The 17,570-nt window shown below is 37.1% G+C and overlaps 1 protein-coding gene across 3 annotated transcripts in view; it reads left to right on the top strand.

Moving 5' to 3' along the window:
- The window catches only part of LOC139967360 (serine/threonine-protein kinase 32B-like), a 121,961-nt gene that overhangs the window by 21,850 nt on the left and 82,541 nt on the right, over positions 1-17,570 (top strand). For all 3 annotated transcript variants that reach the window (XM_071971067.1, XM_071971068.1, XM_071971069.1), the window contains exons 2-3: positions 1,050-1,381; positions 8,858-8,913. In XM_071971067.1, the coding sequence (XP_071827168.1) occupies positions 1,330-1,381; positions 8,858-8,913 (108 nt within the window). In that variant the 5' untranslated portion in view covers positions 1,050-1,329. The remainder of the gene's footprint in view (positions 1-1,049; positions 1,382-8,857; positions 8,914-17,570) is intronic.

Below are 17,570 nucleotides of genomic sequence, written 5' to 3'. Positions count from 1 at the left end.
TTGAAAGCTAGTATTCCAAATATATAAGTGCAAAAAATGTACTTAAACAAAAGGAAGAAGAAAAACATTTGAAATGTAAGCTTTCACAGATTATTTACTTGAAATCTCAATAGACCACTGACAGAGTTGCACATTTCTGTCGCAAACTGAGGCAACAATTTAAAATGTTTAAGTAAAACCGTATTTCAATTTAAATATGTTGTGTCAGAAGCATGATCTTCAGATGGGAATTTTTTATGTAGCAAGGTGGAATAGTTTCACCTTACACGAGAGTGTCATATTTTTCTGCCTCACTGTAAAATGCGATGAAGGGCAAAACCAAAATTCTGTGCAGTTTCAGAGGAGAAAAAAGAAGAAATCTCCCAAAATTATTCCTGGTGTGAGGTCAGTTCACTAAGAAAAAAATCGAAAATACATTTTGGCAGAAAAATTACCTCAGCCACTTCAGGTGCGTTGTAAAAGTATCCCAGCAGAGGCTCTGTCGATTTTTCCAGGGTAAATTCGATTCAGAAGTTTCCTACTAAACTTCCTTCAGAATCTTCTTCTTCAAATCTTGACGTGTCCTTGAAATGTCACATTAAGAATTTTTGTCGTGACCCGACGTGAACTCATGTATATAACAAACTTTTGAATATTCAGTTTAGATCAAATTTAATCAATCTTTGGGAAAGTCTTGATATATGCATGCAAGTTTGTGAAAAGTTATCTGCTCTGATACCTGTAATGGCATATTTCTCTTCAACAGTTGGCAGACCCATTATTGTTACTCTCCAAAGATGGACTGTTCTTTGCACTTTCCTTATCGCATCGCATTGGAGATGCCTTAAATTCTTCCGTGTAAGCCATGGGTTAGATTATTTATGGATAGGGTGGTTGGGATTATAGTGAACCTCTGGTATTAAAACTGTCACAGAGATTAGCTCACAGTGATGATATTTTTCTGATAGCTTTATCTGTGAAGGAAGAATGTTTGCAGTAAGGGTGGGGATCGGGATTGGGGGTTGAAGTATTCCTACCCTTTGTCAATGTGATGTTCTTTTCTTCTTCAGATCTCCGCCGAAATTGAGGATGCTGTCCAAGAACTGCGACTCGTAAGAGGTGTCCAACTTCCAATGCCAAGCTAATTTCACCAGATTTTTAACACTGTTTGTTGAAATAACAAATGCAAAAACACTAGTACTGCAAGCGTTTTTAGGACGTTTTTCGTGACGGATTTATTAAGGCTGGTTTTGTCTTGTGGATGTTTTTTCCTTATTAAGCGATTGGATAAGTTGATTTGCCCCAGCTTAGGGGCAGACAGAGGAGAATTTCATCATCATAGGGTGCACAATGGGGCACAATCATTCCCACCGAAAGGAGTCTCTGGATCTCAATGGGGAAGGTGAGTTCACTCGGTTGTCGTAAAAGCTGTCTCCAAATCTACTTATGCACTCTCCCTATGGTTAACGCACTGCACCCCTCTTTATCCCACATCTGGGACACCATCCCATTTTGTCTTCTCTTTAAAACCCACAAATTAAGAGTGAACCTTTAATTGTCTTCTTTTATCCCAGAAAGTCAACTCGGTTCCTTTAAGTTTGTGCGTATTGTCTTTGGTCCAAGCATCTTCTCCGACATTCGTTTCGTACATCACTTTCATATGAAGAACTGAATAAATATGTCCTTTCCTTTTTTTTCCACGACTTCCTCCTATGAAAATTTTTTTCATTATTTTTTTTACTGTTGCACAATAATGTCTTACTTTGGCAGTTTGTAATATTCGACCAACCATTTTAACTTTTTTCCGCAACAAATGTATGGTAATTTGATCATACTTTGAAAAGAATATCCAATTGTTGTTAATGGTTACCAACAGCAACAACAAAATAGCACCAATGACATTCAAGCATTCTAGTAATTTGTAGCATGCAATTTTAAAACTGTGTCCTTGTTGACCCACTTCTGGGTCAATCCCTATTAAACTCTTTTTTTTCATTTTCTTTCATTTTCATTCTACCATGTTGTGAAATTTACATTGTTAAATTCATTGAATGGTATTCATTTTGAGCGTTAGATTTTTAGTTTTTTTTCCGGTTCAGGTTTGTTGCACAAAATTTTTTTTACGAGTACAAACCGTAGAATAATCTGTTCCTTTGCAGACATTTGGTTTAATTCCTTAACAAAATTTGGGAAAAACAAACAAAAGAGGGAAAACAATCCTCGCAACAAAAGAAGACAAAGAAAGCAAAAACAGAGAGAAAAAAAAAGAGAGAAAAAAGAAAAGAAAAGGAAACCCAACTGTGTAAAGTAGCAAGTGTTGGATTTTTTCTTTGTTTGCAATTGAAACTAAATGCATCATTAAGGGATTAAGGGGTGGCGTAGCACCAAATTACCAAAAAAATTGCCTTAATTGGTTAATGAAGGCTCACTAGAAGAGATGGTTTAGCAACTAATTAGTTACAGAATTTGAGAGGAGAAAAAGTGTTGGTTCAATAGCAAACCAATGTACATGTTGAATCTCTGAGATACTCAAAAGGGTTTCAAGAAGAAGGCTGCGTTAATTATACAAGAATCTGTGAAGTGGATAGAAAAACTCTATCAGATCAACATCATCATCCTTGTTTTTTCTTCTACTTATATATACTTTCATGATTCCCTTAGTTATTATTAATATTTGGAAGCCTTTAATGTTCCTTTCTTGCATACACCCCCCCCCCACTCCCCAATGCTGCCCCGACCCTATCTATATGTAGGTTTTATAAGATACTAAGTATATTGCATAAGTTCTCTCAGGCATTTTTTCCGGATTCCTTTCACAGTTCAGAGTTTAAGATCAATGCCTATAAAGTTGTATAAATTTCCTTACATGTTTTTGTTTATTTACTTCATTCCTCTTGTACCTGTTTCGTTTACATATGTGCAGTCTCATCTACTGTACCCTAGCCTAAGAACTGGTAACATTCTGATGTTAACAGCTTTAGAGCTGGACAGTTTACATCACTCCTCACTTACACTCCTTATACACTCCTTGTACACTCCTTTTACATATATATGCTCTCCAATCTACACTAGTCTAAGAACCCTTCATTCAGCTTTATGGCCGGACAATTTACATCACTCCTCAATTACCTGTCTCCTACCCATATACACACTCTGAACTTCCCGCCTTACACCTGGTTACATTCTTACACCTGTGCCCCCAATGACCCTATCTAACGTCACCACTGCCCCCTTCCTTCTGAATCTACTGTACCATTCGGATGCCTGACACGCATGATTTTGAGCAGGAATTTGATCTTTTCGAATGGCTCAGTGCAAGAATATTACCAGTTCTTAGAGTCCTGCAGATCAGAGTACAAACTGTATCTACAGGAGACAGGTAAATATCGTTATCTGTAAATCCTCAAAAATAATAGGCTTTCTGTTGCTTCTTCGTAACATCCTCCATTTCTTGTTTCGTATTTTTTTGTGTTTCTATTCTCATCTTGAATTTCTCGATTGTATTGCTCCATCATTTTATAAATGATTTCAGAATTGCATCGATATTAGTCAGCATACTGTACCTACCAGACTGCTAAATTTGGATCGTCAGAATGTTTCTATCCATCTCTGACATTTCCTGTATCACGTACGTTATCTTTTCTCCTGATGTTTATGTTGTGTGAAACTGCACGTGAGTTGTGAACATTAATTGTAAGAGAGGAAATCTGCTGTCTGGCAGAGAGAGAGAGATGGAGAGAGGGAATTCGTGACAAATATCAAAAGGCAAACCGGCAAAATATGATGACAATTTGATTTAAAGACATCTTCTGTTGTGCTGTGTTATTTATACACAGATGTGATGCTACAGTACACCTGTCACATTTCAGTCCAGTGCCCCCCCTCCCCCCCCCCATATTCCTACTATAGCAGTGAAATATTATTGCGTGGATTACTTTGAATGGTTAGAGAGATTAATGACGTTGAATCACACCGAAAGAATTCTCACTCATCAGCTGGGCTAAAACTGTTCAATGATATAAAGAAAAGTTGTGTATACATGTGCTAAACGTGATGTTTAATATGTCATTTATGTATGCAGGGTATGTTATAATCCAGACAGTTCTCTGGAAGAGAAATTGTTTCACATTTAATAAAGAATATCTGCACTTTAATTAATTTCAGAGCTATATAACAATTTCTATACAGTATGATTGCATAGCTAACATTGCTATGCCCGCCGGCCTGCATAATAAAATTGTGCAACAGATTGTATTTCAATAACTTGTGTAGATCTAACAAATTAAAAGCCTTGGCAATTGTAAGCACTGAGCTATACTATTTTCTGAATTCATTTTGCGTATAATGTATATATTAATATTTCATAATTTAAAAAATGATTCATCTTCTTGAGATGAGTCAGGCTCAGAACAGCTTACAGTGCTCTTTGACGATACTTGTTGCAGCATTATATACTCTCAAGAATGGGGAGGCTCAAAAGTTGATAAAGCTTCATATCAAATGCACTCCTCACATGCATTACTGTACCTGCCACTACGCAACAATCGTACTCTAATATTCCTTCATTCCTCTCTTACCTGTCTCCAATGCTCGTATGTAGTCTCATCTACCTAGCTTATAGAAATTGATAACAATCTTGCACTATGCAACCCATGACCCACAGTTCACTGTCCTAAGACTTTCTTCATAATTAACCATTCCATAGGGTATAGCACATTTTTATGGCTGGAAGTTTCATCCACCGATGTTTTTTTTTTACGACTGACCAAAAATGGGGTGTATTTGGGGGGTGGGGGCAGAGTGAAAGAATGTTACCCAATTTTTAAAAGTTAGCTTTAGGAAGGTATGTTCCAAAATGTACATGATGACATTCTATGAAATAGTTATCTACCTGTATAGAAATTTAAATTAGTACTACTCACTAAGTGGCTTATAGTAACAAATATTGGTATTCCAAAGTGATCACCTGTATAGTACTCAATTATTGTACTCAAGATTGTTCACTTGATATAGTACTTAAATGTTGCCCTTGTCATTTAAAATGCAAATGAACATTTTTTATAAAACAGCTTTATCAGCTTGGATTCAGATTTGTTCAGAGTATGTATATAATACATGTGTCAAACCTGGAATTTCACAATTTTAGCATCTTAAAAAACTACAAAAATGCCAGTGCATAATAAAAATACTTGCTAACATCAAAATCCCATTGGCTTTTTTCCCGTAAAATACAAAAACCAAGATGTGTTTATACTAGCAGAAAGCTGCCAGTGCTTTTAGTTTCTGGCAAAATTGACTGGAGGCATTTGGAGGCTTGTGTGCATTCAAAGTGAAATCTTATGTCACATACCTTGGAGATCGGCTTCCGTAACAACTGTGCAGTGTCTATGTACTACATTCTTTTTTTTAATTAATTAAATTCGATGGAGAGATCAGTTCCAGTATGATGATCCATAGGACAGATGTTTGTAACATGATCTGACTTAAAGGGATCAAGTGTTTAGAGACCCTTAATTAATAAATCCATCAACTCGGGAAGTTTGGAATTTTCTTTCTTGAACATGTTGAAGCAGAAAACATGTGGACAAAAACTCATTCCCCATATAAGTCGATGGTAACACTGAGGTCTGTATCGTGCATATGCCGACCATGAACACTTATCAATATAGTGGTAACTGAGCTGTTGCTTGGCAATCAGACATGAACACTCCATCTGCCCAAGAACTTTGTTATATACAAAGAGTGAGACGAATGTTGTCGCAGTTCAACAACTGGGCACCCTTTTCTGACTTACGGCAATTTTGCAAACTGTCGAAGGTTCTGTTTCATGATTCAGTCCACATTCTGATGTTCATATGGTAAAGCACTGTGGAACTTGCTTCGTTTTGAGTAGATTTCTGTTACTCGTAGTCAATTGCTCTTTAAAGTATATTTAATGCCTGATTAGATATGTACTTCACGCCTCCCCTTACCTGCCTCATCACAACTTCTGTACTCTCATTCTTACAGAGCTATTTTCTCATAATGTTTCCATCTTTTTATGATCCCATACCTCTGTTGAGTTTATTCAGTTTGTAAAACCACATACAAAGCAACTGAGGCTTGGCAGTTATGCCATTGTTCAGCTGAACGTAACAATATCACACACACTCTCTCTCTGATAGTTTTCCTCAGGAAGACCCGTTTGAAATTAACCAGCAGTTTACAGTAATTTCCTTCATCATTTTACCTGTCTCCTCACAGCCTCTGTACTCTCGCTCATCCTTGTCTAAAGCGACCTCAAAACCTTTTGAAACTGACCTCCAATGGTATCATCAAATTTCCTCATCACAAGAGTAGTGTGCAGGCATTGAGATGAAACTTCCAATGACATACACATCACTCACTATGTAAAATATTACTTTCTGATGATTTTCATGCTCATAACTTCGTGACATATCTATGTATCTATCCTCTACCAATCAGGGGAATTAAAAAGCAATTTCCTTCATTTAAATGCATCTTAAAATTACTCTCGAGTTGATCATTTGCGCTTTTAACATTTAATGTAAAACTATAAAAAAAGTCATTAATGCACTGCAAAGTGACAGTTATTACCTATATTGAGGCCTGCATCTCAATTTTCCAAATTATCCTCTCGTTTTTGTGCTCCGCTGGAATATTATTCTGGTATACAGTACATGCAGTCTGATATATATGTGTTCTTCATCTTTCTGCACATTAAAATGTACTCGAGGGAGAGGGAGAGGCAGAATTTATGAGCATATGCGTCGTCGGGATTTAAGGAGACGAAAATTAAAACTACCAATCCGTTCTGACTGGAGTGGCATGTCAACAACCAAAGCCATGTACACTGACATAAATATATATACGTATCTGATAAAAAAAGTTTGATGAAGCACAACTCAGCGCTGTATAAACTTATATTGTCTATCATACTTCAAACAAGGACTTTGGACTGGACACATTTTATTCAGAATGATTCCAAAAGAAAGAAATGGCAAATAAATATATGCATTAATTCAAGGACTGACTAATGCAGTACTGTATGGTTTTGTAAAGAGTTGACATTTTTTGGTGTGATTTCATCCCTAGTTTGAAGAGAAACAGTTATATATATTCTATAAGCTTTGTCAACTAATGTTTGCGTGTGTCAGTATCATTCTCAATATGCTGTAATACTTTGTCACAAAAATTCTCAATCAAAGGGAGTTCTGCATTGAAGTCAGTGATATTTTCATTTTTTTTCTACTGTTGTCACGGTAGAACAAGAGTGCTGAGGTTGGGAGGAGACATGTAAATTGTGTTCATTTTTCAGTATATTAAATACCATTGCTATTTTACATTAGCAATGCCACATTCTGTATCGTATTTCTTTAATTTTCAACTTTCCAAAAATAGTTCTTTACTCTGATTTTGATAAATTTTCAGTGCTACGCTTAAAATTTTAGAACAAGTTATCTCAAAGTAGTTAATAATTAGTTGATAATTTCCAATTTATATATTTGGTTTTGCTTTTGATAAATAATTGATATGAATAAAATGTAGCAAAATATGTAAGTTTAATTTATGTCAAATAAAATAATGAATTTAACCTTACTGTACCTGTCTCCTGTATAGTACATCTGAACTCTGATCTAATAATCTTTGGTCATTTGAGGTCAGCAGAGGTCAAAGTCTGAAATTCTTGTAAACACATTATTAACTCCAAACTTCAAGCTTGGATGAACCTCACACTGTTATATGTGGATCCACAGTATTGAGCACAATAATCTTGTGGTGTATGATTGTTTCTTGTTAAATCTTTTCATATAAAATGTGGAAATTAAGAAATCTCTGAGACAATTGGCTGGCTTTCTGGTTAAACAGATAACCTACATGTACTCCTGTTTGTGTGTGTAATTAATCAATTGCAACTTCTACCGTTGCATCTCCCTTATATGTCTTCACTCTACTATTGCACTCTTTCCATCCACCTACTGTAGCCTTTCTGTATTAAAGTTAGTAAGTTTTGGAATTTTATCAGTTCTAGGTAAAAATCTTCGTTGAAGTTTGATGTCATTCCAGGTCACATCATCAACCAGTCTGTATGTCTCAATACTTGTCTGGTTATATTCAGTGCTTGACATGCAAATCAAATATATTCACTATGCGACTTACAAAAATTTGCATATTTGGGGGATGTTTTTGTCACTTACCTTATGTTTACGTGGAGACACTTGCCTGTGAACAACCTGCTGCGATATGCAAGTCTAGCGTTTCAATTCGTCAGATCTCAGCTCAAGGGCTCTCTCCATTCAATCACGTCCAATTTCACGGCCATTAACAGCTTTTCCTAAATGCTACAGCATGCTTTGTCCTTTTAAGTGGCCAAAGAGAAACAGCTACGAACAGCGGACATTTTAAGCTCTCCCGGTTTGGAGAACTTCCGAGAGTTCAATCTAGCCGCTATGTCGATAATGAATTTGCAACCAGTCAGATAACAAGAGGCGAACTTTGACGTACGTTTGAAGTTTACTCAAGGTTCGCACCTGTAGGCATAAAGGATGGAAAACTGCGTCGGGTATTAAAGTACTCGTGGGTAGAGCATCACTGAATTCTTTGGGGATCCAGAATAAGAGAAAATTTGCCACATTATTAGCACGCAAACAGTTTCACTGATTTCTGAGGTTTCTGACATGTGATTACTGAGCCTCCTCTATGCCCACGATTTGATATCCATGAATCAACATGCACTTTAATAGGTGGAACATATATGTGAAACCATCTCCTTGTTATAGATTTAGACTTTACTTCAGGTAGTATTGTAGGTTTTTTAATTTTTTTTTATGTTTTTTATAAATGAATTTAATTCTGTTTCTATTTGTTTCATTTACAGTAAATTTTGACCATTTCCAGATCTTGAGGGCCATTGGCAAAGGAAGCTTTGGCAAGGTGAGTGGTTTTTTCACACCCCTAGCTCCTTTCTTCGTTTCATCTGTTGATAACCTTTAACCGTCTCTAAACCCCCTCCTCCTCCTTTTCTTATCTCTTTTCGCTGACACGCTTTCGCCGCTTGTTGAGTCAAGTGATTCAGATTTGATGAAACTTGACGATACTGTTGTATGCTGTTTGCTTCCTCACTTACCTGTCTCCGCAGAGCATGGGCACTCTCCATCTACCGTGCCAAGAATTAACTCTTGCTTTATGCCCATGTTCATTATAGACATGGTAGACAGAGAGAGTGCTACTCTTGTGAGGAGACAGGTTAGGTAATTACTAAATAAATATTATAAACAAATATATTAAAATATATTAAAAGTAATCAATAAAACTAGCTGAGGTTTGGAATTTATTCAATAGTGTGATGTACATGTACAGTACTACAGTGGGTTCCAGTCGGAGTCAGTGGGAATCAGGTGTGTACATTGATGATGGTTAGCATGTAGTGTTACAATGTATGTAATTACCACTTAACTAGTCTAGTTTAATCGTTAAGGTACAAATATTCATGATCAAGAAGATTGATCAGCAACACCACCCATAAAGACACATGCCAAGAGATTTTTGTCAAGGAGACTACAAAAATTCTCTCAAAGTGCAAAAATCAGCGTAAATATTCTGCTAGTTACAGATGATCACAACTCTCAATCTCTCATCCCCTTTGTCTTTGCATATAAAGATAACAGGACGTGAATATTCATTTGGGGCACAGCTTGCATTTTCTTACAATTTTGATTTGTGTTTGTGTCAATCTTTGGAGTAATTTAAGCAAAATCTCATTTTGCTGTATTTACTGATCATAATCACAAAAATCTTCCCAAATCACCTTAAACATGCATTTTCTTTCTGCATTCTGTATATATTATATATCTTTGCAAAGGAAAGTAGCTATGCTGTACTCACCAGATGTGGATGAATGAATTGCTTATCGTCTCTCATTGTTTTGAGTATTAAAAGAGACTTTGTATACTAGTGGAACATAAACTTGGATACATGATTAAGTTCAAAACAAGCATAAAAAGCAACATCAATTCAGTCACTTATTTAATACACATCGTCCATTAGATGCAATGAAACTGCAGTAAACTGTGGAAAACGAGGAATACCTGCTGGAAAAACTTGACAAATGCACTTCGTTAATATCCAATATTTCACCCAGAGGCAATTAATGCTACTTATAGGTACCGTTTGATCATTGACAGTTTAACAGTTCTTTAGCGGCGGCGTCTCTTTGTACGTATATATGTGTGTGTGTGTGCCTTGTCTCTCTTGGGTAAATCTATAGTTGGCATAAATGTAGTTTTTCATATCAAGAGAGAGCTATTCAGGGGAGTGATTTATTCTCCCCTCAAAGGATGAAGAATACTGAAGTGAAGAAGCAGGGAATGCATGAGAAAATCCCCACGGATTATTGATAATGGTGATTTTGAGGTGAGGGGGGTATGAAGTAGTAACCATAATCAAAGTCACTTAACTTTCTTAGAAAGGTCAGGAGGGAATTGTGTCCAAATTGAGAAGCTAGATGATTTGAGCATTATAATGCTCATTATGTCAAAATGAAATGTTGACTGGATGGATTGAAAATTGAGCAATTCCCTTTTTGAACCCCCTCCCCGTTCTACCTCTCCAAAAGGATTTTTTAAACGAATGTGCAAGTACTGTACACCAGTAACGTTATTATTTAACATTTATTTGTCAGTGATATCACTGGTAATTCTCTGGAAAGGAAGATGGAAGGGGGTGGGGTGGGGGAGGGGAAAGGGGAGGAAGGCAACTTTTGGGTTTCCTTTATTCTGTACAGTCTCCTAGCCTACTACACATTGTTTTACCTTCCCATGTTCCTGGTCTACAAATGGGTAGCATTAACAGAGAGATGTACCAGGTCTCTTGGGGATGAGGGAGGGAGGGGTAGGTTTATATGGGGTGGGGGTTTGGTTGAGCTGACAGCTCAAAAAGTAATATGATCTGAGTTTCAACACGTCACAATACAATCTACATTTTCATAAAATATATTTGGTACAGGGGCAGGGGCAGCAGCATAACTTGGCTCACCATTGTAATTTGGTTTATGGTTGAAATCCTGAAGCAGCCAATTTTCTTTATGTATTCAGGTTTTGAGATATTTCCAAAAAAAAAAATTGATAACTGATGCGTAAAAACAACTGTTCAAAGCTCATAAACTTTGCTTTTAGTACTGAAAATCAGAATCAGTAGTACAGTATTTTATCTGGAGTCTTTTGCCAGAGTTTCTCCCTTTTGTTATCAAGTCGTGCAAAACTGTCTTAAACTCAGAAGTGCCATCCGTAGTGTACGGTATCATCATTTGCATGTACTTGTAACCGTACCGAGATGGAATATCTTCTGGAATTAACCGTCGAGGACCTCCTTACATCTCGAATGTCCTCTCCGAGGGTGGTTCCCGTAACTTTGTCTCAGAGTGTTCGGTGCACGAGAAAGAAGGAAAGTTCTTCGAGAGGAATAAACCGATTGATGAGGAGAAAACTCATCAGCCGTGAAAAGCGACCGTGGCGAGATTCAGTCACGTGGTAGCCTCCTAGGATGGATAGAGTGTTAACCGAGGCAAACGTTAGTTCCCATTTTCTCTGAGAGAAAAATTTGTTACTTTCATCCGTGTTATGGATGAAGTTTCTTTTTTAAAAGTCCGTTTCTTCCCAGTTTGTATCGAGAGCTGTAATAACCCTTGTACACTGTAGTATAGTATAAGTACTATGTTATTATGAAGGTATGTAATAGAAAGGTGCCAGTCCTTTCGGTCTCCTGGATAAAAAGGTTGTAGCTTTCAGAAGCAATGAAACCCAGCAGCTGGGACGTTATGGTGGGCTGTGATCGCTGGCTTACCAAAATAAGGTGGGCTTTTCATAGGAATTCACTGTATTTCCCCATCTGAAATGGTTTTCCATATTGCATCGTAAGGAATCCACAATGAGCTGAAACTGTATATTGGATTGCCACCCGGCATGAAGTGTAAAGAGGCCATAATTTTTTAGTTCTTACGCATGCTGGATTTGGCCGCTTACATAGCCTGGTAAAATAACAACCTTTTCATTTATTATCACGTGGTCCAGCATGGGGAAGCAAAGTCGTGACTCTGACCATGGCATTTATTCTGCTACTTTCTGTGCTGCGACATAATTTGGATGATAGTGAAATTGTGTGCGAGAGGAGATACGGCTACTTTCGTTGCGAATTAAATAATACATTCCTGACACGAGAAATCAAGATAACGGATACCAAAATATGACTGAAAATCATTGTCGTTGAAACAACTAAAATATAGAATGAAATAACAATTTGAAGTGAAACAGCTTTCTGGCCTTTTTTGTTTTGTTTTGGTTATTAATTACATGGCTAGAATTAATCAACTGTGCAGGGGATCTTTACTTGTTGGTCTGCCATAATTCTCCCATAAATGTCAATTTTTCAATTGTTGAGTAAAGTCTTAGGTCTTTGGTAATATTTCAGTTCTAGAACTGTGAGTTGAGTTTTTTTTACCTCATGTTATAACCAACGTGAAAAGTAGTGCTGGCAACAACATATCGAGAACTGTAATGAAGTCTTGTTTCACTACTCTTTGTAAGAACCTTGATTCGGTAATTATGCAAATAAAGGAGAGATATCTTCGCTTGATACATTGCAATGTTAATAATTTTGAGTGACAAGTTGGTAATATAATGTCAATAATATTTTGGGTAAAATCTCTATTTATGGCCAAACATGAGAAAATATTCTATTGGTGTTGTTCAGAATATTACTAATAAATGATTTTCATTTTTTTTTATGTAGATTTACTTAATTCCTCCCTTACCTGCATCCTATGCATGTATGCAATCTGATCTACCTAGCGTAACAACTGGTGACATTTGCACAGCGCCCCCAGTAACCCGCTTTGTGGTTGCTGTCCTATAATCCTTTCCAATCTACCATTCTGCATGCTTGTAGCATTTATCTTCATAGTGCTTGTGTAACCATTTAATAAATCGTATCACTGGTTACGTTCATTTCTTGACCGTCCATTATAAAGTAATTTCTTACGATCTGTTTGGTGTGAATATAAAAGTGCGTGTGATGAAGTAGCTAGGTGTGAATATAAAGTAGGTGCATGAATATGGTTGTCACTTAATGGTGTTAAGATAGTAATGTAAATGTGGTATAAATCCTAACAACCGTCTCAAAAGAAGAAGAAAATGTTCTTTTCCCTTCATGTGAACAACAAGACCCCCAGGGGATGTAACTCAACACCTGCCTGTCCTTGGAAAGTCTGTAATAGATCGTGAACATGTTAAATCTCCTTGTGCATCGATTTGCGAGGGGCTTGTCAAGGAGTCAACTCGAAGCATTTCATGAGTTGCTGACTTCTTTCTTATTTCTTTGTTTTTACGATTTGAAAATCCTGAATTTTCCTGATTTAACGGTCAAATGATTGTTGGTATAATTTATAGCTGAAAGCCAATTACAGACAGAATGCTGTAGCAGTTGGGAAGTGCCTAACAAATTTGGAAAAGACGATATATTTGTATAGAATTGATTCGAACCGAATCTTAACCATGAAATGACCTGGAGCGCAGCTACGCAGCCCTTATATGGAGTGATTCCTGTAAACAACTTCTTTTTTTTTGGGGGGGGGGAGGGGGGTGGGATAGAGAGGTGGAGGGATATGGATATCAAGGGGATTGAGGGGGGGGGGTTGGATGGGTAGTATATCCCATTTTCATGCAGTACTCTCTGAAACGTTGCAGGGAACTTTGCCTGTTAAAAATATGCATATTCACAAAAAAAACCCCCAAAAAACAGTCAAATGACTAGACTATAATCTAAAAGAGATAGAGAGTAAAAGGAAAGAAGCTTTGTAGTAACAGGAATTAAGATTAAACAAATTTTATTTACTTCATTCTTCTCTTACCTGTCTCTGTTCTACACCTGCACTCAAATCAACAGAATTAAGGAAGAGGAAGTGGCGTGTTGACCCTGAAGTAGCAGTCCAGTGGAGTCGCAACTAGTGCTAAAATGTTACAGACGTTTGTTTGCTAGGTTGATTTGAGTGCATATGTAAAGTGTAGACAGGTGAGTATCGTAGTCCGTGACTTCCCAAGCCGATAAGTTTCGGGGGATTTATGCGAACAATAAATTAGGGATGAAATTTGAATGAAAAGTCCATGCAAAACCTCGGCACGTGGCTCTTGTTTCGACCATGGGGAAAAAATAGAACCAAAACGACAACACTTAGTAGAGATGCATGATATGACCTCACATGCTGACCTTGTTCGTCCGTGTGCCTTTCCGTGGCCTCCATCTTAACATGTGTAGTGAATTTGAAAATCAATATTCTGATATATGCACGTTTTGCTCAAGGATGACTTTAAAGAGAGAATAGAAGGAGGCATTTGATGAAGTGTCCGGGAACAAATAGCGAAGAAAAGTGTTTTTTTTATTATCCTCCCTCAAATTATGAATATTTTGTAAGAAAAAGTAAAGAATTCTTTATAGACCTACAATCTAAAGTGTTTCCTTTCAAATTTGACTAACAAATTCTAAAATCTGATGCAGTTGTCATTTTGTTCCTCTTAAAATACAGTTTTAAATTGTAAATTTTCGACATATTTCTTATGATATTTTGAATAAATTCCTGTCATATTAATTTATTTCAGTACCTTCTAGCCTGTTGTATTTATAGAACTGAATTTTTTGTGCATCTCTAGTACTGACAATCAGCCGGTAATGTGAAATTTGCCGACAGTTGTTGGACTTTGTAAAGGTTGTACATTATCTTAAACGACAAAAGAAAAATGAATTAACAGCTCTTGAAACAACCTAATAAATGATGGAAAATGAAACAAGAATCGCAAGCAGTAACATCCAGACCAAACTATATGTACAAACTTAGAAAGATCACCACCATATTAAATGCAAACTCTTTGCGGCCCGAAAAAGGGTAGAAAAAAATGATGGTTTTGGCCAAACAGACAAATCATTTGCATAAAGGAAGAGGGTCTCAAGAAAAGACAACACACACACGAAAGGATAACAACCAACTTTCTTTTATAAAACAAGTATAAAGTTAAAAAATTCTGTTCTGAACTTCGTTGTTGGTTTTCAAGTCGGTTGCCGAAAATTTGAGGCTGTCCTGTAAATTAGTCTTACACAAGCAATTAAAAATACACAACATGTGGTAAAGCTATGTTCTTCTTCATGTGATCAAAACATCATATAGAAGATGAAAATATTTCATTGGAAACTAAGAAAACAAAAGAAGATGGATCAGTGTTAGTGAATGAGATTCATATTTGAACAGGAAAAGAAGTGGGAAAGTATTTTGACACATTCAATAAGAAAACGGTGTATCATGATTTCAACTCATTCTTGAAATAAATCTCCTGTTTCTGTGGTTCAGAGTGCCATTGTTACGTGAAAAACCACAGACCAGGAAAAGCCAGGTACAGCTTTTGTTTACAAACAATAGCAGCGCTTCTGTGTTGGGAGCTCGATGCTCATCACTCAAGCGTGAGTGATATGCAGGCTGCATAATGAGCAGTGGTGTGCTGCTGGCTGGGCCGGCGATGATTGTTTGTGACATTTGCGAGCCTTCCATTAAGTCAAAAATTGACAACATTCTTACTCAGATTCTGATGACCCTCTTTGGGTCACTGCTTCTCGCCATTTCAACTCTTCCAAATTCTGGAAGCGTATGACTCTGTATTTTGAACTATTTTCGACTGGATTATGATCCGGCCGTTTCTGAGTTAAAGTTTTTCCTCTATGGGTTGGGTTTCTAAGATGGATGAATTCCTCTTCTCATCTCTCTCGTGTGCATAAGTATCATATGTGAACAATTGACATTGGTCGTGTTGACCGAGCCATGTAATGTGTACGCATAATTGGATACCGTTGAATTCAGAGATCTGCATGTGTTTCTTATTTATAGCAAGAACATATCATGAACCATTCAACACATTACTGCAAGTTTTGTGTCGCACAAAATTCTAATTAAAGTTTCTAAGTTTGATACCCTTGCAAACCAGCTGAAGTTGATCATGACTTAAATCTCATAATTCCTGAAGCAATGTTTTGGTCGCAGAAAGTAACAGATTATGTTTTGGCTGCCAAGTTATGACTAAATGCTAAATGTAGCTTTTGTTTTGTTTAGTATAATACCTACTACAACAGCAGGGGTTCTTATAATTAGATGGCCCTGCAGCAAAGCAAGCAGAAGGCCACATCCAGCCTGTGAAAGATCTTAATTCGGTCATCGAACCTCAAAACCGCCCCACGATTCTATGCGGGGTCTTTAAGGCCGTAGGCTTCAGCACCCTACCGGCCTACTCCACACATTGAGCTGCAATCAGGGTATACTGAGAATGTTTTGATTCTGTCTAAACGTTTTGCTCCATTACTAATGTTTTTTTGTTGTCCGCTGGCTTGAGTAGAAATCTTAATTTAGAAGCCCCTGCCTGCCCTGCAGGGTCTATACAACCAGCATAGGGAGTAATCAAAGATACGATCTGAATCGAGTCTACGAATGTTAAGCTGTATACACTACGTATTGAAAATTTGTAGTTAACGTTTTTATTGCCAAGGAATGTTGGTAATGTCCTACAGTATGTCTGTGTGTGGGGGTATGTGTTTTGCTTTCAGCAAATCTAATAAGATAGATTATATCGATTAAGTCGTTCTGCACATATGTCATACCGGTCTCTGTCGTTAGAGCCTTTCAGAGCGTGCAAATCACTGTAACAGGATATTGTTTATGGCTTTTCTTTTATCATTTCAAAAGAAACGATGGAGTTAAAGTAAAGTAAACTTAACCCCCTCTCTGAAGGCAAAGTATGGAGACTGATCATTGACAGTCATTAATAATGTTGTTTTTCTCCAAATGTATACTAATACTTCCCACTCGGCGTGCGGTCTAATCAGTCTGTCGATGAAAGTGCTCAGACATTAAGAATTGCAGTCACGTAAACCACGTAAATCACGGCATGCTGACGTTTCGACTTTTATGTTTACAGACAAATTCCATTTGGTGAGTCAGCGCCTTTTAAAAGGAAAAAGTTATTTTTATTTTTATTAATTTGCAGACCATTTTCTCTGGGAAACAGTTTGTCAATGATGAATACAAATGGGAAAATCACCTCCTCCCCCACCCCCCCCCCAAAAAAATAGAGCAAAGGAAATGAGGTTCATGTGACTCCAATAATAATATGTCAAGGTTTGACTTCATCAAGTCTTCAAGTGTGTGAAGGAACATTAAATCATTAATATCGCAAAAATGGAATAGCTATATGGGAGAGTTGTTCATGTTAGTAAATCACATAGACCCAAAGATGATGGAAAGGTTTGGAGGCCGAATTTGGAGTCAAACATAGGACAGCCTGCTGGGGATATATAGTGGACATAATTGCACATAAAAATATGATCTTTTCGGCTCAGTTCCCTCCTTTCCTCGCCCCCAACCCCTTACCCCCGTTCAGAATCTCACTAGAACTGATGGAATTACTTTAATGGACTACAAATGTTTCTACAACTACAGTAAATGATTAATAACGAGCTAAGTGGGATTATGTAGTCCCATTGCTGTAATCACATGGGGACCTTTT

Source organism: Apostichopus japonicus, chromosome 5 (assembly GCF_037975245.1).
Source record: "Apostichopus japonicus isolate 1M-3 chromosome 5, ASM3797524v1, whole genome shotgun sequence".
Classification (NCBI taxonomy): Eukaryota; Metazoa; Echinodermata; class Holothuroidea; order Aspidochirotida; family Stichopodidae; genus Apostichopus; species Apostichopus japonicus.
The sequence above is the reverse complement of the archived record's forward strand: the minus strand, read 5'-3'. Positions and strand labels throughout refer to the sequence as shown.